At 43.9% G+C, this 22,793-nt stretch overlaps 1 protein-coding gene and 1 pseudogene across 3 annotated transcripts in view; both read right to left on the bottom strand.

Moving 5' to 3' along the window:
- Positions 1-22,793, bottom strand: part of LOC111963342 (hypoxia-inducible factor 1-alpha) — a 53,790-nt gene that overhangs the window by 10,976 nt on the left and 20,021 nt on the right. Inside the window, exons 2-3 of one of the 3 annotated variants that reach the window (XM_023986707.2) lie at positions 19,110-19,303; positions 8,457-8,617 (exon numbers count right to left, since the gene is read on the bottom strand). In XM_023986707.2, the coding sequence (XP_023842475.1) occupies positions 8,457-8,617; positions 19,110-19,303 (355 nt within the window). The remainder of the gene's footprint in view (positions 1-8,456; positions 8,618-19,109; positions 19,304-22,793) is intronic. The other 2 variants (XM_023986708.2, XM_070443378.1) reach the window with 2 other exon arrangements.
- LOC139027667 (glyoxalase domain-containing protein 4 pseudogene) lies at positions 10,277-11,508 on the bottom strand (annotated as a pseudogene).

Genomic DNA, 22,793 nt, shown 5'->3' with positions numbered 1-22,793 from the left:
GAGATTGTGAGGCTCCGTGTAAATACTGCAATAAAATAGGCCACAATCKCCGAGACTGTAAACAGAGAGAACAGGTTGAGTCAAAACATCTGACCGTAACTATCGGGGTAATTCTGGACAGGCATGAAGGAGGCCTAAAGGGGAAAGGACCTAAGAAAGACAGAGAGAACAGGACTAGGTCGGACAGAAATGGAACGTCAGAGGAAGGGAGAAAGGGGGGACAAAGATGTTACAATTGTAATAAAAACTGACATTTCGCCAGGGAATGCGAGGCTCCATGTGGATATTGCACCGCGATTGTAAACAGAAACCACCGAAATTGTAATTGTTATTGGCTCCTTTATTCCAAAAGTGATGGTGGTTCAATGGTTAAATAGCTGCCTTCCAAGCTTGAGACCTGAGTTCGATTCACGGTAAATGCTCTGACTAAAATCTGAGTCTTTAATTAAATAATTTGATGTTTTGCCTGAAAAAATACGGTCGTTAGTGTCGGTATAGGATATAAACTGAAACGTTTTAATAGCTTGTTTAGGTTAAAATGAAAGACTAACCCATTTTAAATGATAGCGAGGCGCTTTCGATGTGATACGTTGTGTTGCCTAAATGATCTGCTGGAATAATGTATAGAGACTGGAATCATAATTAAATTACTAAATCATAGAGGAAAGTTAATAACGGAGAGATACGATAAAGTTGTGCCCATCGAAATGTTCTTATAAATTTAGCGAAGTATATGGTACTGTAACAACTCTGGGTTTATAAGCGCGGAAATCGACTCTGCCGCACGAGCATGCTTTTGCGGCACAGTTGATAGCGCGCCGGACCTCGGGCTAGAAGGTCGAGGGTTCGAGACTTGCTCCCTGCCTGTTTCATTACAGTACGTTTACATTTTGGAGTAGAGAAAGTTGAAAAGTTGATTTTACTTTTACGATAGAATTAAACCAAAACTCAGTCGGAGTAAGGGGTATGTTTTTGCCTAGAGGCAGGAATAAGAGAGTTAGTTTTGGTATTGGCTACTAATTTTCAGGGTAAGTTGCTAGAGGCAGGTTGATTTGTTGCGTAATAACGTAAAACTACGTCATTACGTGGGATACACAATAACGTTACTCAAATGGATTTGACCATTGTTCAGGTACACTCTTTTCTGTACTTCTGGCAATATAATTTTGATTGAGAGATGTTGATTGATGTTGTAAATTCTATTCAAGATCCAACATTTGTGATAAATTGGTTTTGGTTTATCGAACCCGTACTACTGCCTGTTGCAGTTAGTCAACAATGATTTACAATTAGTTGAAAGTTGCTGCGGCCTGAACACGGGCTTAGCGCTCGTTGTTGACATCACTCACAATGCACTTTTGCAAACAGGCAATGATGTTGTGACTGAGGGTGGGACAGAGAAAATGGTTTGTGTCATTTAGAATCGTAAAAGTTTATGATAGCTCTTTATTGATTTTTAGTTCGAATGTCTAGTGAAATTTAACAGAAAGTTAAGGTATACTAACATGCCGGTGGAGCTGATTTAATGTTAAAGGGACAGTACACGTTAATCACAGTTGTGTGTCTGTGTCTAAAGGCAGGGTACTCCTATCAACCATTAAGGAAATTTAAAACTAATGATTTGAGGGTGTACAATATACTTATAATTGCTAGGTTGTTTGTAGTAAACGTTGGGTTTAAGGGTATTTCCATGCTTCCCAGAGACAATATATCTTAAAGGGGTACACTCACGGAATATTAGGAGTTTTATTTTCCGAGTTTTAATTAAACACGTGAATTCTTTAGATAAAGAGTTCTTTAATATGTCTCATATAGTATGTAACACGACTGTAAAAGGGTGGTATAACCTTTGACCTCTATCATGGCTTTTTCCTTGTGGTCTGATCAGCTTCATGGGAGGGCCATTTGGATAATGAATTTGTGGTCTTTTGTGATACTGATTTTAAGGTAAATTGAATAACTGATCATTATTTGCAAGTTTATAGTTCCTTGCCATAGTTATAAATTGAACCAATGAGAAGAAAGAAAGGGCATAGCCTTGGACTAAGGGCAGACTTTCTTGAGTCTCTCTCCCGATGGCCATAAGGGTACCATAAGTTCACTTTGTGGAGGGTTCCAGAGTAGTAACTGTGATCTGGTCATGTTATTTGTAATTGTTGTTTTTATCTCTTGACCGGTAGTAGTATTTTTATATATATGGCACTCCGGGAGAATATTGGGTTAGAAGAATCCCCGGCAGTGGAGGGACTCAAGGCCCTGTATAATCAGTGGAATGCGTCCCGAGATAAGCCGTACCATTACATGAATGATATTAAAACCTATGACATCATCTTTATTATATAACCTGATGTAAATTGTAATATGATCAGTACTCTCGAGAATAAACGCTATTGATTGATTGATTTTGAAACTGGTCTCTGTCCATTTAATGCTGATAAGTATCTTACGAATTCTTATGTATGGGCAGTTTTTTAATTGAATTGGTTGATAAACATATAGGAATTAAATTCCTTTAACACTTTCGTATCGTCTGAGATCCCCAAAGATTGGAAAGCTGCCGCGGTCATCCCCCTCTTCAAAGGTGGAGACACTCTAGACCCAAACTGCTACAGACCTATATCTATCCTACCCTGCCTTTCTAAGGTCTTCGAAAGCCAAGTTAACAAACAGATCACCAACTATTTCGAATCCCACCGTACCTTCTCCGCTATGCAATCTGGTTTCTGAGCTGGTCATGGGTGCACCTCAGCCACGCTCAAGGTCCTAAACGATATCATAACCGCCATCGATAAGAGACAATACTGTGCAGCTGTATTCATCGACCTGGGCAAGGCTTTCGACTCCGTCAATCACCACATTCTTATCAGCAGACTCAATAGCCTTGGTTTCTCAAATGACTGCCTCACCTGGTTCACCAACTACCTCTCAGATAGAGTTCAGTGTGTCAAATCGGAGGGCCTGTTGTCCGGACCTCTGGCAGTCTCTATGGGGTGCCACAGGGTTCAATTCTCGGGCCGACTCTCTTCTCTGTACACATCAATGATGTCGCTCTTGCTAATGGTGATTCTCTGAGCCACCTCTACGCAGACGACACCATTCTGTATACATCTGGCCCTTCATCGGACACTGTGTTAACTAACCTCCAGACGAGCTTCAATGCCATACTACTCTCCTTCCGTGGCCTCCAACTGCTCTTAAAAACAAGTAAAACTAAATGCATGCTCTTCAAACGATCGCTGCCTGCACCTGCCCGCCCATCCAGCATCACTATCCTGGACGGTTCTGACTTGTGTGGACAACTACAAATACCTATGTGTCTGGTTAGACTGTAAACTCTCCATCCAGACTCACATTAAGCATCTCCAATCCAAAAATAAATCTAGAAATCGGCTTCCTATTTTGCAACAAAGCAACCTTCACTCATGCTGCCAAACATACCCTCGTAAAACTGACTATCCTACCGATCCTTGACTTCCGCGATGTCATTTACAAAATAGCCTCCAACACTCTACTCAGCAAATTGGATGCAATCTATCACCGTGCCATCCGTTTTGTCACCAATGCCCCATATACTACCCACCACTGCGACCTGTATGCTCTCGTTGGCTGGTCCTCGCTACATATTCGTCACCAAACCCACTGGCTCCAGGTCATCTATAAGTCTTTGCTAGGTAAAGCTCCGCCTTATCTCAGCTCACTGAGCAGCACACGCACTAGCAGGCATATTTCACTGGTCACCCCCAAAGCCAATTACTCATTTGGCAGCCTCTCCTTCCAGTTCTCTGCTGCAAATGACTGGAACGAACTGCAAAAATCACTGAAGCTGGAGAATCGTATCTCCCTCACTAACTTTAAGCACCAGCTGTCAGAAAAGCTCACAGATCACTGCACCTATAAATAGCCCATCCAACTACCTCATCCCCATACTGTTATTTATTTTGCTCCTTTTAACCCCAGTATCTCTACTTGCACATTCATCTTCTGCTCATCTGCTCACTCATCCAGTGTTCAATTGCTATATTGTAATTATTTCGCCACTATGGCCTATTTATTGCCTTACCTCCCTTATCCTACCTCATTTGCACACACTGTATATAAACTTTTTCTAGTGTATTATTGACTGTATGTTTGTTTATTCCATGTGTAACTCTGTGTTGTTGTTTGTGTCGCACTGCTTTGCTTTATCTTGGCCAAGTCGCAGTTGTAAATGAGAACTTGTTCTCAATTAGCCTACCTGGTTAAATAAAGGTGAAATAAAAGAATTGCATTGCTAGTTATAGCTAGCTAACATTGAATTGAACCTGGTTGGTTAGGTACCTGCAGATGCATGCAGGGTAGTAACGTCACAATTTGGGATTATGGTTCATTGTTTAGCTAGCTAGCTATACCACCGTTCAAAAGTTTGGGGTCACTTAGAAATGCCCTTGTTTTTGAAAGATTAAAAAAAGTTTGTCCATTAAAATAACATCAAATTGATCAGATACAGTGAACACATTGTTAATGTTGTAAATGACTATTGTAGCTGGAAACGGCTGATTTTTTTATGGAATATCTACATAGGCCTACAGAGACCGATTATCAGCAACCATAACTCCTGTGTTCCAATGGCACGCTGTGTTCGCTAATCCAAGTTTATCATTTTAAAAAGGCTAATTGATCATTAGAAAACCCTTTTGCAATTATGTTAGCACAGCTGAAAACTGATGTGCTGATTAAAGCAGCAATAAAACTGACCTTCTTCAGACTAGTTGAGTATCTGGAGCATCAGCATTTGTGGGTTCGATTACAGGCTCAAAATGGCCAAAAACAAAGACCTTTCTTCTGAAACTCGTCAGTCTATTCCTGTTCTGAGAAATGAAGTCTCCCTTCACAGAACAGAGCAAACTGACTCTAACCAGAATAGAAAAAGGAGTGGGAGGCCCGGGTGCACAACTAAGCAAGAGGACAAGTACATCAGAGTGTCTAGTTTGACTCCACATAAACCAAAAGACTCCACATGTCTAAACTAGAGGTCGGCCGATTAATTAGGGCCAATTTCAAGTTTTCATAACAATCGGTATTCGGCCTTTTTGGACGCCGATTACGGCCGATTACACTGCAATCCACGAGGAGATTGCGTGGCAGGCTGACCACCTGTTATGCAAGTGCAGCATCAAAAGGTAAGTTGCTAGCTAGCATTAAACTTATCTTGTAAAAAACAATCTTCACATAATCACATTTTAACTACACATGGTTGATGATATTACTAGGTTAACTAGCTTGTTCTGCGTTGCATATAATCAATGCGGTGCCTGTTAATTTATCGTCGAATCACAGCCTACTTCAACTTCGCCAAACGGGTGATGATTTAACAAAAGCGCATTCGCGAAAAAAGCACAATCGTTGCACAAATGTACCTAACCATAAACATCAATGCCTTTCTTAAAATCATAACAAAAGTATATTTTTTTAAACCTGCATATGTAGTTAAAAGAAATTCATGCTAGCAGGCAATATTAACTATGTAAATTGTGTCCCTTCTCTTGCGTTCAGTGCAAGCAGAGTCAGGGTATATGCAGCAGTTTGGGCCGCCTGGCTCGTTGTGAACTGTGTGAAGACCATTTCTTCCTAACAAACCGTAATTAATTTGCCAGAATTTTACATAATTATGACATAACATTGAAGGTTGTGCAATGTAACAGCAATATTTAGACTTAGGGTTGCCACCCGTTCGATAAAATACAGAACGGTTCCGTATTTCACTGAAAGAATAAACGTTTTGTTTTCGAAATTATAGTTTCTGGATTTGACCATATTAATGTCCAAAGGCTCGTATTTCTATGTGATTATTATATTATAATTAAGTCTATGATTTGATATTTGATAGAGCAGTCTGACTGAGCGATGGTAGACAGCAACAGACTCGTAAGCCTTCATTCAAACAACACTTTACTGCGTTTGCCAGCAGCTCTTAGCAATGCTTGAAGCACAGCGCTGTTTATGACTTCAAGCCTATCAACTCCCGAGATTAGGCTGGCAATACTAAAATTCCTATAAGAACATCCAATAGTCAAAGGTATATGAAATACAAATGGTATAGAGAAATAGTCCTATAATTCCTATAATAAATACAACCTAAAACGTCTTAACTGGGAATATTGAAGACTCATGTTAAAAGTAACCACCAGCTTAGTTCTCATGTTCTGAGCAAGGAACTTAAAATGTTAGCTTTTTTACATGGCACATATTGCACTTTTACTTTCTTCTCCAACACTGTGTTCTTGTATTATTTAAACCAAATTGAACATGTTTCATTATTTATTTGAGACTAAATAGATTTTATTGATGTATTATATTAAGTTAAAATAGAAGTGTTCATTGTTCATTCAGTATTGTTAAAATTGTCATTATTACAAATATATATATATATATATTTGTAATAATGACAATTATATATAATTACAATTATATATATATATATAAATAAATGGGCCGATTAAATCGGTATCGGCTTTTTTTGGTCTTCCAATAAATCAGTATCAGCGTTGAAAAATCATAATCGGTCGACCTCTAGTCGAAACCAAAGACTCAACTATGAAAGTAACCATTTAAATTGAAATTTTCATGATGTCACTGTGATAACTGTAGCTGTTTAATTCGCTTTGGCTATCTACTCCGATTTCAGAGCACTCGATCGACTGTGCCAGAGCGCAGAATAACTGACGAATTTACGAACGCTAAACACCCGTTGAATATGGCCGGTGTCATTAAACGTTGGGGAATAAAAGCGTAAGAAAAAAGCTTGATTAAATTGTTGCCAGCAGCAGTCAGCAACGCTCTGAATAACATAAAAACAGCCTAACCAGCTCTGCTAAAGCAAGCAAAATGGTCAGAGTAAGCTGTTCCCTCATTTGTGTATGGAAGTAGCTAGCAAGCTAGCCAACGTTAGCATGGGTGCTTGACTGCTCTTAGGTCAGAACGCTCGGATCAACCCTACTCCTCGGCCAGTGTGCGCTCTGAACGCTCCGAGAGCGAAATGCTCTGAATTTACATAACTGAAAATCTGACAACGCTCTGCGTTTCAGTTTACGAACGCCGAGAGCACACTCTGAGCAGACTTTGGCACTTCAGATTGAATTTATGAACACACCCATACTATAAACCAGGCTTTAGTCTTGACATTTTTGGTTGTTTAGTACATGGCCTCACATGTGAATCCTTAAAAGAGATGGGTGGGGCTAAAGCTTAAGAGGGTGTGAACGGTGCTGAATGGGTGTAGACAAAGAAGAGCTCTCCAGTAGGTGTACCAGAACATTCAAAGGCTATTTTCTCAAAAGTGAGGTTACAAGTTATTAAACTTTCTGGGAGAAGGACACCTCTCCTCCAAGGAGTGAATGGGAGTTAATAGGTTGTGAACAATGAATTTTGTGAGATAATTAACTTGTTCTCTGAAATATCGTATAATCGTGAATCGTGGGGGGAGTTTCTTCATTTATTGCCCAATTGGATTCCTATCACCTCCTTTCTGTAATATATCTCCATTTCCCACAGACACAGGGCACATTGCGACATGGTCTTGAAGGAGAAACGGAGTTGAACAATTTGGTACACCATTTAGAGTGAGCACACCTCAGCGAAATATATATACTTTGTCATGACAATATAAACGGATGGATGTATTCAAGACGGTATTCCCATACCATCTATTGGCTGATTTGGCGATCTGGAGTGCAGGTAATTGTTTTATATCGTGTGTTTTCCCCATCTAGTGATGAGAATTATGTAGCTATGACTCAATACTACACAATATCCTGATTTTCAGACGGACCACTTAGAAGTTAAATCATGGGGAAATGTTTTATTTTACCCACTGACAGAACATAGGCTTTCACCAAATTGACAGGAATATCATAATTGTATTTCTGGCAGTGGATTATCCCTTTAATAGGGCATTGGGCCACCACGAGCCAGAAGAGCTTCAATGCACCTTGGCATAGATTCTACAAGTGTCTAGAACTTTATTGGAGAGATGAACACCATTTTTCCAAAAGAAATTACATCACTATGTTTTGTTGATGGTGGTGGAAAACGCTATCTCAAGCACCGCTCCAGAATCTCCCATAAGTGTTCAATTGGGTTGAGATCTGGTTACGGAGATGGCCATGGCATATGGTGTACATCGTTTTCATGCTCATCAAACCATTCCATGACCACTTGTGTCCTGTGGAAGGGGGCATTGTCATCCTATGGGGACATAGCCATGGTAGCCAAAATAATAGCCTGCCCAGCAATTTAATACATGACCCTAAGCATGATGGGATGTTAACTGCTTAATTAACTCACAAACCATCCCTGTGTGGAAACACCTGTTTTCAATATACTTTGTATCCCTCTTTTACTCAAGTCTCTCAATTTTTGGGGCATTCTTTATCGGTCTATCCTAGTCAGTTCTGTCTCTAATGGGACACCAGACCTACCTGTGCCAGACCCAAGCACTTGTTGACATTCTCAGAGAGATAGATCATGTCCCCCTCTTCAGACAGCACCATGAGGAAGCCCTCCAGAGCCTTCAGATAGGAGCCATTCAGCTGGCAGTCCATCTCACTCTCCTCCTGCTCCTCCTCTACTGCCTTATCACCTGGAAAAAGAAAGCGAGAGAGAGCGGTGAGGGGGTGAGAAAGAGAAAGAAGAGAGAGGGAGGTAGCAGGAGGGACCACTTCGCAGACACTGGGACATGAAAAAAGCAGGATATATGATTACTAGCCAACACACATGCTTGTGTGGCAGGGTACTGCAACATACACAGAAACACTAAAAGGCTCCGTTCACATAGGCAGCCCAATTCTGATATTTGTTCCACTAATTGGTCTTTTGACCAATCACATCAGATATTTTTCAGAGCTGATCTGATTGGGCAAAAGACGAATTAGTGAAGAAAAAGAAGAAGAATTGGGCTGCCTGTCAAAACGCAGTCAAAAAGTGCCCAATTATTGACACCCTTGATAGAGATGAGCAAAAATGACTGTATAAAATAAATAATTTTAATACTGAGCTATCCAGGCTTTATCACATCCGGCCATGATTGGGAGTCCCATAGGGCGGCGCACAATTGGTCCAGTGTCTTCCGGGTTTGGCCAGGGCTGTCATTGTAAATAAGAATTTGTTCTTAACTGACTTGCCTAGTTAAATAAAAGGTTAAATAAAATAAATAAATGAAATACCGCATGCTCACAAAAAATTGGAAATCATATTATTTTACAGTTGCTTAGAGAAAGAAATTGTTTAACAAGTAATAAAACATTTTCTCAAGAAAGGTAGGAGTCAAAATTGACACCTGTTTTTAATACAGCACCTCACCTTAGACTATTCATCCATACAGAATCCTTCCAGATCCATGATATCCTACGTCTGCGATTATGGACTGCCCTCTTGAAATCAAACCACGGGTATTCAATTGGTTTCAAGCCCTGAGACGGCAATTGCAAAATGCTGATTTTGTGGCCAATTAACCATGTCTTTGTGGATTGTGATATGTGCTTGGTGTTACCGTCTGATAGATCAACAAGTGGCTAAGTTTCAGCCTCCAGGCAACCAGGTTTTTGGCTAAAATGTCCTGGTACTGGGTAAAAATCATGATGCCTTTGACCTCAACAAGGCCCCAGGACCAGTGGAAGCAAATTAGCCCCATAATATATCAAAGATCCACCACCATATTTGACTGTAGGTATGAGGTACTTTTCTGCATGTTTCTGTTCAATGCCTAACCCACCACTGGTGTGCATGGCCAATGTGCTCTATTCTCATGTCATTTGACTATAGCACCACCTGGACTTTGCTAAACGGCATTGGCACTTGGATTGGAACCGGTGCCCTAGTCAGATGACATGCAAATAGAGCTCTTTGGCCACACACACCAGCGGTGGGTTTGGCATCGAAATGAGAATGCATAAGCAGAAAAGAACCCCATTACCTACCGTAAAATATGGTGGTGGATCTTTGATGTTATGGGGCTATTTTGCTCCCACTGGTCCTGGGCCCGTGTTAACCCTTTAGACTTGTGGGAATTGGCCTATATGGATAGTAGGGATGGGCAATATGGCCAAAATATCACATCACTGTATTTTTCAAAATGTTCACAGTATGACGGTATTTGATGCTTTTGAATAATACAAATTGTAAATTTGCTTTATGAGTAGTGCGTGACCCTAGGTTGGCAACACATACATTTCTAAATGATTAAATGGGTCTTTCTCCATTCTGATTGTTTTATACTGTTCAATTAAACTTTAATCCCCCACAAAACAAAAAAATATATATATTTAAAAAAATGTCATCAATTGCTGCAATTCCACATTGTCACATAGTTCTGCAGGATATTGTCAAAAAAAACCTAAGCCTTATTTTTAACCAAATCTTGCAATTGCGATTTGACTTGCGATTTAGATCAAAACACTAATTATTATTAGAATTCTATAGTTAGAATATAATAGTAGGCACTTTGAATACGTTGTTATTTGACATGAAAACCCTATTGGGAAAAAGAAAGGAGAGGGTACTGCAACATACACAGAAACACTAAAGGCTCCGTTCACATAGGCAGCTCAATTCTGATATTTGTTCCCCTAATTGGTCTTTTGACCAATCACATCAGATCTTTTTCAGAGCTGATCTGATTGGTCAAAAGACTAATTTGTGAGAAAAAAAAAGAGAGATTTAAAGAACCTTTATTTTGTCCGAGAACCCACAACACAATAAACACTCAAACAACAAAGCAGATCTCATGGGCATCTGAATCAGCCCAAATGACCTACTGTAGCCTTCCCAGGGGTGTCCAGGCTAACCAAGAGAGTAAGGATTTTATGGTTTCCCTTTGTCATCAAGGCTTCAAGATCTGCCAACTGCTCACGTGGACAGGAGAATGGTATCCGCCTGAAGGCTGTCCCATGATCTACTGCCCCAACAATGGTGTGAAGCTGTAGTTTACAGTGAGTGTCTGAATCCCATCAGCACAGTCTTCTCATTGCCCTTGTTCACCTTCATCCCCAGAAGGGAGGAGCAGCAGTGTATTGTGTTGATTTCTGCAGGTCAGACCCTGCCAGACACACCTTCTGTACAGGATCATTGGGAGGCTGTTCTTTGTCCACCAGGTAGAAGCAATAACCTCCTGGGGCCTCAGCCAGATAGAGGCCCTTTCAAACCTCAGTGAGGAGCCAACCAAGCCGCTTAGCATTGCTGACAGCCTGGCTAGACTGCAAAGTCAAACCGAGGAAGTCATTGCCTAGGCAATATTCTCCCACTCCATAATTGTAGATCAGTTCAGCCATGAAGTCATCATCCTCTGGCCCCAAGCCGACCATTGTCTTGCTCCATTTTCCATCATTATGGCCCTTACAAGTTGCCTTACATCCTTCTTCAAACTCTTTGTGAAGCAAAATCTTCATGCCGAGCACATCTCGGTGAAAGGTGGCCGTTTTGCTTCTGTCACCCACTTTGAAAACGAAATGCAAGGCTCGCCTCAAAGCCACTATGAGTTTGCTACGTACTATACGATTATATATATATATCACGCTCAGTTTGTCTACGTTGATTAAGGATCCTTGCAATTGATTGCCATATAGAAAAGAGAAAGGAAAAACAGAAGAAACAAGACAGAAAAAAAACACCCTGAGGCATGATCAATATCATTGTTTTAATTCTCTCTTAACGTGGTAAGGTTTCCCCACTACCGTCTGCTGCCGTAACAGCAGTAACAAATTTCCAAGCGGAAACGCTTCTTCACACTCAACTGATCTTCACACTCAACCTTTAAGTCTTTATTGAAGACGCATCTCTTCAATAGGTCCTATGATTGAGTGTAGTCTGGCCCAGGAGTGTGAAGGTGAACGGAAAGGCACTGGAGCAACGAACCGCCCTTGCTGTCTCTGCCTGGCCGGTTCCCCGCTCTTCACTGGGATTCTCTGCCTCTAACCCTATTACAGGGGCTGAGTCACTGGCTTACTGGTACTCTTCCATGCCATCCCTAGGAGGCCATGCCGTCCCTAGGAGGGGTACATCACTTGAGTGGGTTGAGTCACTGACGTGATCTTCCTGTCCGGGTTGGCGCCCCCCCCCCCCTTGGGTAGACCGTAACTTGAATAAACATGCCTTTTAGAAGTACACCATGCTCAACAAGGCGCTTTTCTTTCACTTTTTAGGGATGGGGGCAGTATTCGGAAATTCTGATGAATGACGTGCCCAAAGTAACTGCCTGTTACTCAGGCCCAGAAGCTAGGATTTACATATAATTGGTAGTATTGGATAGAAAACTCTGAAGTTTCTAAAACTGTTAAAATAATGTCTGTGAGTATAACAGAACTGATATGGCAGGCGAAAACCAGAGGAAAATCCATCTGGATCTTTTTTTTTTTTTTTTTGAGGTCACAGCTCATTCAAATGCTTGTTTATGGGAGATTCAAAGGAATACCTCCCAGATTGAAGTTCCTATGGCTTCCACTAAATGTCAAGTCTTTAGAAAGGGTTTCAGGCTTGTTTTTTGAAAAAATACTTAGTAATTGTAGTTTTTCAAGGTGGCTCTCATTTTGCACGCACCTCGTTATTTATCTCCGGTATTGAACATACTACATTCCGTCTTAAATGTTATCGTTTATTTACATATTAGGGTACCTGAGGTTTGATTAAAAACATTGTTTGACTTGGCTGGACAAAGTTTATTGGTAACATTTGGGATTCCTTGCTATGCACGCTGAACGAGTGGGACGGGTGAATCAAACGCGCCAACTAAACTGACTTTTTGGGGATATAAAGAAGGACTTTATCGAACAAAACAACCATTTGTTGTGTAGCTGGGACCCTTGAGATTGCAAAGAGGAAGATCTTCAAAGAGAAGTGATTTATTTTATCACCATTTCTGACTTTTGTGGAGCCTCTGGTGGTTAGGAAAATGTTTAATGCTTTTGTGTGTGGGGCGCTGTCCTCAGATAATCGCATGGTATGCTTTCGCCGTAAAGCCTTTTTGAAATCTGACAACGCGGTTGGATTAACAAGAAGTTATGCTTTTAAATGATGTAAGACACTTGTATGTTCATGAATGTTTAATATTACGATTTTTGTATTTTGGATTTCGCGCTCTGCAATTTCACTGGATGTTGTCGAGGTGGGACTATCCCAAAGAAGTTCTTTAAGAAACACCACCACCGATGTATTCATCCGCGATGCATAAGCAACATTTTTCATAGCCTAGCTTCTCTCCTACGGCGACCAGAAACTCCTCCATAGTGACAGTGGCTTCAGTAACGCACCTAAAGCCGTGCCAAGGTGACAGGGACGGCGTCCGCATGTGGGTCGCCATCCCCGCCAAAACCAACAAGAAATACAATACACTTAATTCTGCCACAAAAAGAAAAATAATGAACCTTAATCATGCATAGAAAAACAAGAAAGAAAACACAGTCGATGTAACTCCAGACAACACTCGCTCATACAATTCCTAGCATGCACCAAACACTCCCAGCAAGCAGAGAGAGACCGATAGAGACAGAGACAGACAGAGACAGAGAGACAGACCGACCAAGACAGACCGACCGAGACAGAGACCGAAAGACCGACAGAGACCGAGACTGACAGACCGACCGACCGAGACAGACCGAGACAGACAGAGACCGAGACAGACAGACAGACAGAGACACCGAGATAGACAGACCGACCGAGACAGACAGACCGAGATAAAGACAGACAGAACAGACCGAGACAAAGACAGACACAGACCGAGACAGACAGACACAGACCGAGACAGACAGACAGACAGAGACAAGACAGAGACCGAGAAACAGACAGGACCGAGAGACAGACAGAGACCGAGACAGATAGACAGAGACCGAGACAGACGGACACAGACCGAGACAGACAGACCGAGACACAGACAGACAGACAGACACCGAGACAGACAGACACAGACCGAGACAGACAGACACAGACCGAGACAGAGACACAGACTGAGACACAGACAGACCGAGACACAGACAGAGACCAAGACACAGACAGAAACCGAGACAGACCGAGACACAGACAGAGACCGAGACAGACAGACAGAGACCGAGACAGACAGACAGAGACCGAGACAGACAGACAGAGACCGAGACAGACACAGACCGAGACCGAGACGAGACAGACAGAGACCGAGACCGAGACAGACACAGACGAGACCGAGACAGACACAGACCGAGACCGAGACGGAGAAGACACAGACCGAGACAGACAGACAGAGACAAAGACAGACAGACAGACAGAGACAAAGACAGACAGACAGAGACGCGAGACAGACCGAGACAGACGGACCGAGACCAGAACAGACCGAGACAGACGAGACGAGACAGACCGAGACCGAGACAGACAGAGACCGAGACAGACAGAGACGCGAGACAGACAGAGACCGAGACAGACAGAGACCGAGACAGACAGAGACGAGACAGAAGAGACCGAGACAGACAGAGACCGAGACAGACAGAGACCGAGACAGACAGAGACCGAGACAGACAGACAGACCGACAGAGACAAAGACAGACAGACCGACCGAGACAGACAGACCGAGACAGACAGACCGAGACAGACAGACAGACTGACACAGACCGACACAGACACGACAGAGACAGACAGACCGAGACAGAACAGACCGACCGAGACAGACAGACCGAACGACACAGACAGACAGACCGAGACAGACAGACCGACCGAGACAGACAGACCGACCGAGACAGACAGACCGCCAGAAGAAGACCGACCGACGAAGACAGACAGACCGACCGAGACAGACAGACGACCGAGACGACAGACCGACCGAGAACGACAGACCGACCGAGACAGACAAGACCGACCGAGACAGACAGACCGACCGAGACAGACAGACCACGCGAGACAGACAGACCGACGCAACAGACAGACCGACCGACCGAGACAGACGCGACCGACCGAGACAGACCGACCGAGAGACAGACCGAGACAGACCGACCGAGACAGACCGACCGAGACAGACCGACCGAGACAGACCGACCGAGACAGACCGACCGAGACAGACCGACCGACAGACCGACCGAGACAGACAGAGACAGACAGAGACCGACCGGAACAGACAGAGACCGGACGGAACAGCAGAGACCGAGACAGATCGAGACAGACAGACAGACCGATCGAGACAGACCGATCGAGACAGAGCGAGACCGAGCGAAGACACAGACAGACAGACGCGAGACAGACAGACAGACAGAACGACCGAGACAGACAGATCGAGACAGACAGACAGACCGAGACAGACAGACAGACAGATCGAGACAGACAGACCGAGACAGACAGACCGATCGAGACAGACCGATCGAGACAGAGCGAGACCGAGCGAGACACAGACAGACAGACCGAGACAGACAGACAGACAGACCGACCGAGACAGACAGACAGACCGACCGACCGAGACAAGACAGACAGACCAAGACAGACCGACCGAGACCGACCAAACATTAAATACCATTATAGAAGGTAAAGTAAAACCCAAACCGGTCCATTCATCAATACCGGTATATAGTCAAATACGCTATACCACCCAGGATAGGGCTAAATTGAAATGTTTCTTAAAGAAGACAGAGACAGACAGAGACCGTGTGGCTCAGTTGGTAGAGCATGGCGCTTGCAACGCCAGGGTTGTGGGTTCATTCCCCACGGGGGGACCAGGATGAATATGTATGAACTTTCCAATTTGTAAGTCGCTCTGGATAAGAGCGTCTGCTAAATGACTTAAATGTAAAGAACAAATATGAAAACGCATATGCATAACCAAGGTGAACTTGAAAGGTAACAGTTAACTGGAAAAGTATAGACCAAAAGGAGATTACACAACAGTTCACCTGACAAGACTGTATCTAAACATCACACTGTTGATCTTATGTCCATTTTACATTTACTCTACTTTTTCCCGAGACCGAGACAGACAGACAGAGACAAAGACAGACAGACAGACAGAGACCGAGACAGACCGAGACAGACCGACGACCGAGACAGACCGACCGAGACAGACAGACCGACCGAGACAGACAGACGACCGAACCGACCGAGAGACAGACCGACCGAGACAGACAGACCGACCGAGACAGACCACCGACCGAGACAGACCGACCGACCGAGACAGACGACCGACCGAGACAGACCGACCGAGACAGACAGACCGACCGAGACAGACAACCGAGACAGACAGACCGAGACAGACAGAGACAGAGACAGACAGAGACCGACCGAGACCGACCGAAACAGACAGACCGAGACAGACAGACCGACCGAGACAGACAGACCGACCGAGACAGACAACCGACCGAGACAGACAGACAGACCGAGACAGACAGACACGAGACGACAGACCGACCGAGACAGACAGACCGACCGAGACAGACAGACCGACCGAGACAGACAGACGACCGACCGAGACAGACAGACAGACCGAGACAGACAGACCGACCGAGACAGACAGACCGACCGTGACAGACAGACCGACCGAGACAGACAGACCGACCCGACCGAGACAGACCGACGAGACAGCCGACCGACCGAGACGAGACCGACCGACGAGACGACCGAGACAGACCGACCGAGACCGACAGACCGACCGAGACCGACAGACCGACCGACCGACCGAGACAGACCGACAGACCGACCGAGACAGACAGAGACAGCAGAGACCGACCGAGACAGACAGAGACCGACCGAGACAGACAGAGACAGACAGAGACAGACAGAGACCGAGACCGAGACGAGACAGACAGACCGACCGAGCCGACAGACCGACCGAGACAGACAGACCGACCGACCGAGACCGACAGACCGACCGAGACAGACAGACCGACCGAGACAGACCGACCGAGACAGACCGACCGAGACAGACAGACCGAGACAGACCGAGACAGACAGACCGAGACAGACAGACCGACCGAGACAGACAGAGACAGACAGAGACAGAGACCGGACCGAGACCGACCGAAACAGACAGACCGAGACAGACAGACCGACCGACGACAGACAGACCGAGACAGACAGACAGACCGAGACAGACAGACCGACCGAGACACAGACGCGACCGAGACAGACAGACCGACCGAGACAGACCGACCGACCGGACAGACAGACCGATCGAGACAGAGCGAGACCGAGCGAGACACAGACAGACAGACCGAGACAGACAGACAGACAGAACGACCGAGACAGACAGATCGAGACAGACAGACAGACCGACAGACAGACAGATCGAGACAGACAGCCGAGACAGACAGACAGACCGTCGAGACAGACCGATCGAGACAGAGCGAGACCCGAGCGAGACACAGACAGACAGACCGAGACAGACAGAGACAGACAGACAGACGACCGAGACAGACAGACAGACCGACACCAGAGACGAGACAGACAGACAGACCAAGACAGACCGACCGAGAGAGAGAGAGAGAGAGAGACAGCAAAAGATAGAGACAGCAAAAGAGCTGAATCAAGTAGTGGAGTAAATTATAAAAATTGACATTACACACTGCGTATCAAATTTAACAAACCAAACATTAAATACCATTATAGAAGGTAAAGTAAAAACCCAAACCGGTCCATTCATCAATACCGGTATATAGTCAAATACGCTATACCACCCAGGATAGGGCTAAATTGAAATGTTTCTTAAAGAAGACAGAGACAGACAGAGACAGACAGAGACCGTGTGGCTCAGTTGGTAGAGCATGGCGCTTGCAACGCCAGGGTTGTGGGTTCATTCCCCACGGGGGGACCAGGATGAATATGTATGAACTTTCCAATTTGTAAGTCGCTCTGGATAAGAGCGTCTGCTAAATGACTTAAATGTAAAGAACAAATATGAAAACGCATATGCATAACCAAGGTAGCAATTGAAAGGTAACAGTTAACTGGAAAAGTATTAGACCAAAAGGAGATTACACAACAGTTCACCTGACAAGACTGTATCTAAACATCACACTGTTGATCTTATGTCCATTTTACATTTACTCTACTTTTTCCCTCATTTGTTGATCTGAAAATACTCTGGATACATTCAGTAACATAAGACTACTCCTGGAAAATGTGGGGTAGGTGCAACATAATACAAAAAAATGAAGGGTTTGAGTGAGAGGACTAACTGGTGTTTCCAAGTGGCCCCACACACCTCTCCATATTGCCTCTTGCGATATGGATATTGTGAATGTCAATATCACAATTCCGATTAAAATTCTATTAATCGTGCAGGCCTAATGTATAGCATGCTACTGTACAGCCACTACGTTCCAATTGAGGCTCTTATTGGTGCCCAAATCTGCCACTTTCAACCAATATACGGGTACGAGTGTAAAGGGCTACAGTTAACAGCATCATGAACTTTACCCAGTACCAGGACATTTTAGCCAAAAACCTGGTTGCCTCTGCCAGGAGGCTGAAATTTGTCAACAAGTGTAACTTCCAGCAAGACAATAACCCAAAGCACACATCAAAATCCACAAAGAAATGTCAACATTTTGCAATGGCCATCGCAGTCTCCGGACTTGAAACCCATTAAAAACCTGTGCTTTGAATTGAAGAGGACAGTCCTTAAGCGCAGATGAAGGATATCAAGGATCTGGAAGGATTTTGTATGGAGGAATGGTCTAAGGTCCCTCCCAATGTGTTCTCCAACAAATAAAACATTTTAGAAAAAGGGTTGTTATCCTCACAAGGTGGGGTATTGAAATCAGGGGTGTCAATAATTTTGACCCCCATCTTTAAAACAAAATCTTTCTATGAGCAATTGTGTTAGTATAAAATATACATTTCCCAATTTTTTTGAGCATACAATATAGCTCAGTATATTCATTATTTATGTCATACGGTCATTTTTGCTTACATGGCATTTTTGCTCCTCTTTATCAAGGGAGTCAATAATTTCAGACCCCAGGGTACTGACTCCTGTCTGCAAGTTTGTAGATCTTCCAGGCCGCTCACCTCACCGCTTTTTCTCACCCCCACCCCTTAACCCCCAAGGCACTTTGGACACTATCCTCACCACAGTTGTGTCCCTCTAATTTGGATACTACCATATTCCTCTTCCTCACTCCCCCCAGGATACTGACCTGTGCTCAGAAGATTCCTCATGTGCAGGTAGCTGATGGCCAGTCTCATGATAGAAGCCTTGTCTAGGTTGGAGGTGACACTGTGGGGCAGGGGCAGCTCCTGGGCCAGCTCATATAACACCTCAGACTCCTTCCCCCTCCGGTATCGCGCTGCATCCCGGGACTTCTCCTTCCTCCGCTCCGAGCTCACCCTGCTGTGGGAGACAGGCCGATCAACAAGATGCAAGTCAGAGCCCGGGCCTAACACACACACCACCAGGGATTGCATCCTTGTTGTCTGCCTGCCTGCTCTGCACACTGTTCACTAAGCCACTGGCCAGACAATGGGAAAGGCTGCAGCGGCTGGGGTCTGCAACAAGCTCCAAGTCCAACTGTCTCACCCTAGCAGGCTCATTTTCAGACGCTGGCCTAGCCTGCCGTCTTATTGGCTGCAAACCAAAGGAAGCACAGTGAGCCCGCCATGGCATCATTGGCTGGGAGTGGGGACTTGGTTGTGTGTGATACGCAGTAGATTCTCCACTCTGCCTGCTTGGTGCACTGCCAAGCCTCTCCACCAATCATCCTGACATTTACTGCCAATGCTGCAATCCTCCACTATTGAGGGACAGCGAGGAGGGACAGACGGTCCTCGTTTAGGACACACACTTACATTTAAAAACACAGGCTACTGGACGAATGACAGCCTCCTAAAAAAAATGGTCCACTTCATGCAACAAGAACCATAAGAGAATCAAAAAGGAGCCCGTTTTGAACCACGTGAAAAAACAATGCAGGCTAGGTCTCTGCTAAGATCAGTCCCTCAAAAGGTCCAAAAAACAAAGAAATGCTGTACAAATATAGGTCACGATGCAATTCTCCATTGAGTGAGAGAATGTTAAAATATGTAGGCTAATATAAGATCCTAACTACACAAAAATGACAAGGAGACTTTTTAATTCCGTAGAAGAAAGGTCTGCTGAAAACAAAGGCGACAATAAAACATATTTCATTCCCCTTCAGAGTTTCTTGTAAAGAAATATATACACAGTACCAGTCAAAAGTTTGGACACACCTACTCATTCAAGGGTTTTTCTTTGTTTTATACATTGTAAAATAATAGTAAAGACATCAAAACTATGAAATAACACATATGGAATCATGTAGTAACCAAAAGTGATAAACAAATCAAAATATATTTTATATTTGAGATTCTTCAAAGTAGCCACCCTTTGCCTTGACAGCTTCGCACACTCGTCATTCTTTCAACCAGCTTCACCTGGGATGCTTTCCAACAGTCTTGAAGGAGTTCCCACACAAGCTGAGAACTTGTTGGCTGCTTTTCCCTCATTCTGCAGTCCAACTCATCCCAAACCATCTCAGTTGGGTTGAGGTCAGGTAATTGTGGAGGCCAGGTCATATGATGCAGCACTCCATCACTCTCCTTCTTGGTCAAATAGCCCTTACACAGCCAGGAGGTGTGTTGGGTCATTGTCCTGTTGAAAAACAAATGATAGTCCCACTAAGCGCATACCAGATGGGATGGCATATCGCTGCAGAATTCTGTGGTAGCCATGCTGGTGAAGTGTGCCTTGAATTCTAAAGAAATCACAGACAGTATCACCAGAAAAGCATCCCCACACCTCCTCCATGCTTCACGGTGGGAACCACACGCGGAGATCATCCGTTAACCTACTCTGTGTCTCACAAAGACACGGCGGTTGGAACCAAAAATCTCACATTTGGGATCATCAGACCAAAGGACAGATTTCCACCGGTCTAATGTCCATTGCTCATGTTTCTTGGCCCTTCCAAGTTTCTTCTTCTTATTGGTGTCCATTAGTAGTGTATCTTTGCAGCAATTCGACCATGAAGGCCTGATTCATGCAGTCTCCTCTGAACAGTTGATGTTGTCTTTTTTAATTTATTTAACTAGGCAAGTTAGTTAAGAACACATTTTTATTTACAATGACAGCCTACAGCTGCCAAACCCGGATGACGCTGGGCCAATTGTGCACCGCCCTATGGGACTCGCAATCACGGCCGGTTGTGATACAGCCTGGATTCGAACCAGGGTGTCTGTAGTGATGCCTCTAGCGCTGAGATGCAGTGCCTACCGCTGTGCCACTTGAACTCATTTATTTGGGCTGCAATCTGAGGCTGGTAACTCTAATGAACTTATCGTCTGCAGCAGAGGTAACTCTGGGTCTTCCATTCCTGTGGCGTGGAGAGCCAGATTCATCATAGCGCTTGATGGTTTTTGTGACTGCACTTGAAGAAACTTTCAAAGTTCTTGACATTTTCTGTATTGACTGACCTTCATGACCCTAAGTAATGATGGACTGTCGTTTCTCTTTGCTTATTTGAGCTGTTCATGCCATTATATGGACTTGGTCTTTTACCACAGAGGGCTATCTTCTGTATACCACCCCTACCTTGTCACAACACAACTGATTGGCTCAAACGTATTAAGAAAAGAAATTCCGCAAATAAATAAGGCACACCTGTTCACTGAAATGCATTCCAGGTAACTACCTTATGAAGCTGGTTGATAGAATGCCAAGAGTGTGCAAAGCTTTCATCAAGGCAAAGGGTGGCTACTTTGAAGAATCTCAAATATAAAATATATTTTGATTTGTTTATCACTTTTGGTTACTACATGATTACATATGTGTTATTTAATAGTTTTGTTGTCTCCACTATTATTCTACAATGTAGAAAATAGTAAAAATAAAGAAAAACCTTGGAATAAGTAGGTGTCCAAACTTTTGACTGGTACTGTTTATATATCTCCCACGTGATGTGAACACATGCATGGCTTATTGTCGGTCTTGTCCATATGTATTGAAGCATGTAGAGATTGTAGACAAGTCAAGGAAATGACACCAATGCATAACAGAGGCTGCTGCCGAGTTGAGGTCTTAACCCTACAGAACAGCGTAAATCAAAAAGTGTGCAATGCTCTCCATGAAAATAAAGACGTCAGTAAAAAAAATCCCCCCTGAAACTTAATTGCAATTGATCTGTTATGGAGTTAGTCAGATAATTATATTATTTGAGACTGTCTAAAAATAAGGAAAATGCTTCAGCTAGCTAATTGAACGTAATTTTTTGAAATATAATTTACTACTAGCCTATATAGATTTGCACATTTCCAGTCATTTTTTAGAGTACAGAAAGTCCCTCCTAACAGTTAATGACAGAAACTGATCCACCTCAATGTACATCATATCCACACACAAATGAGTAGCCTAGATGGAGGTCTGTTTTGCAACCTAAATATTTTGCATGCTCAGTGAATGTGTCTGCAGGTTTTGCATCACGTGCATGCATGATGAGAATAACCAATGTAATACCTCAAACTGAAGTCAAACTGACAGACAGGCAGTCAGTAGGTAGCAGTCTGTGTCTGTGCCTCTTAGCAAGCTGACAGACTGACTGTGCAGGTCAGGAGCTCAGTCAGCGGGGGCCAAATATTTAAACTATCCTCAGTCAGATCTCCCAGACCACATGAGGTCTGCCTCTCTGAGTTTGAAAGCTGATCCTCTGTGTAATGCAACCAGTTCTGCATAGTGCCATCACACTTCTCACCCTCCGCTACAGAGACCTTTCTGGTCACTTGCCCAAGCCCAGAGAAATATCTTTCAATAATCATTGCTTTCAACCAATCAACCACTGCTAAGTGAAGCAGGTATAAAAAAAAAAAAA

Source organism: Salvelinus sp. IW2-2015, linkage group LG4q.2 (genome assembly GCF_002910315.2).
Source record: "Salvelinus sp. IW2-2015 linkage group LG4q.2, ASM291031v2, whole genome shotgun sequence".
NCBI lineage: Eukaryota > Metazoa > Chordata > Actinopteri > Salmoniformes > Salmonidae > Salvelinus > Salvelinus sp. IW2-2015.
The sequence above is the reverse complement of the archived record's forward strand: the minus strand, read 5'-3'. Positions and strand labels throughout refer to the sequence as shown.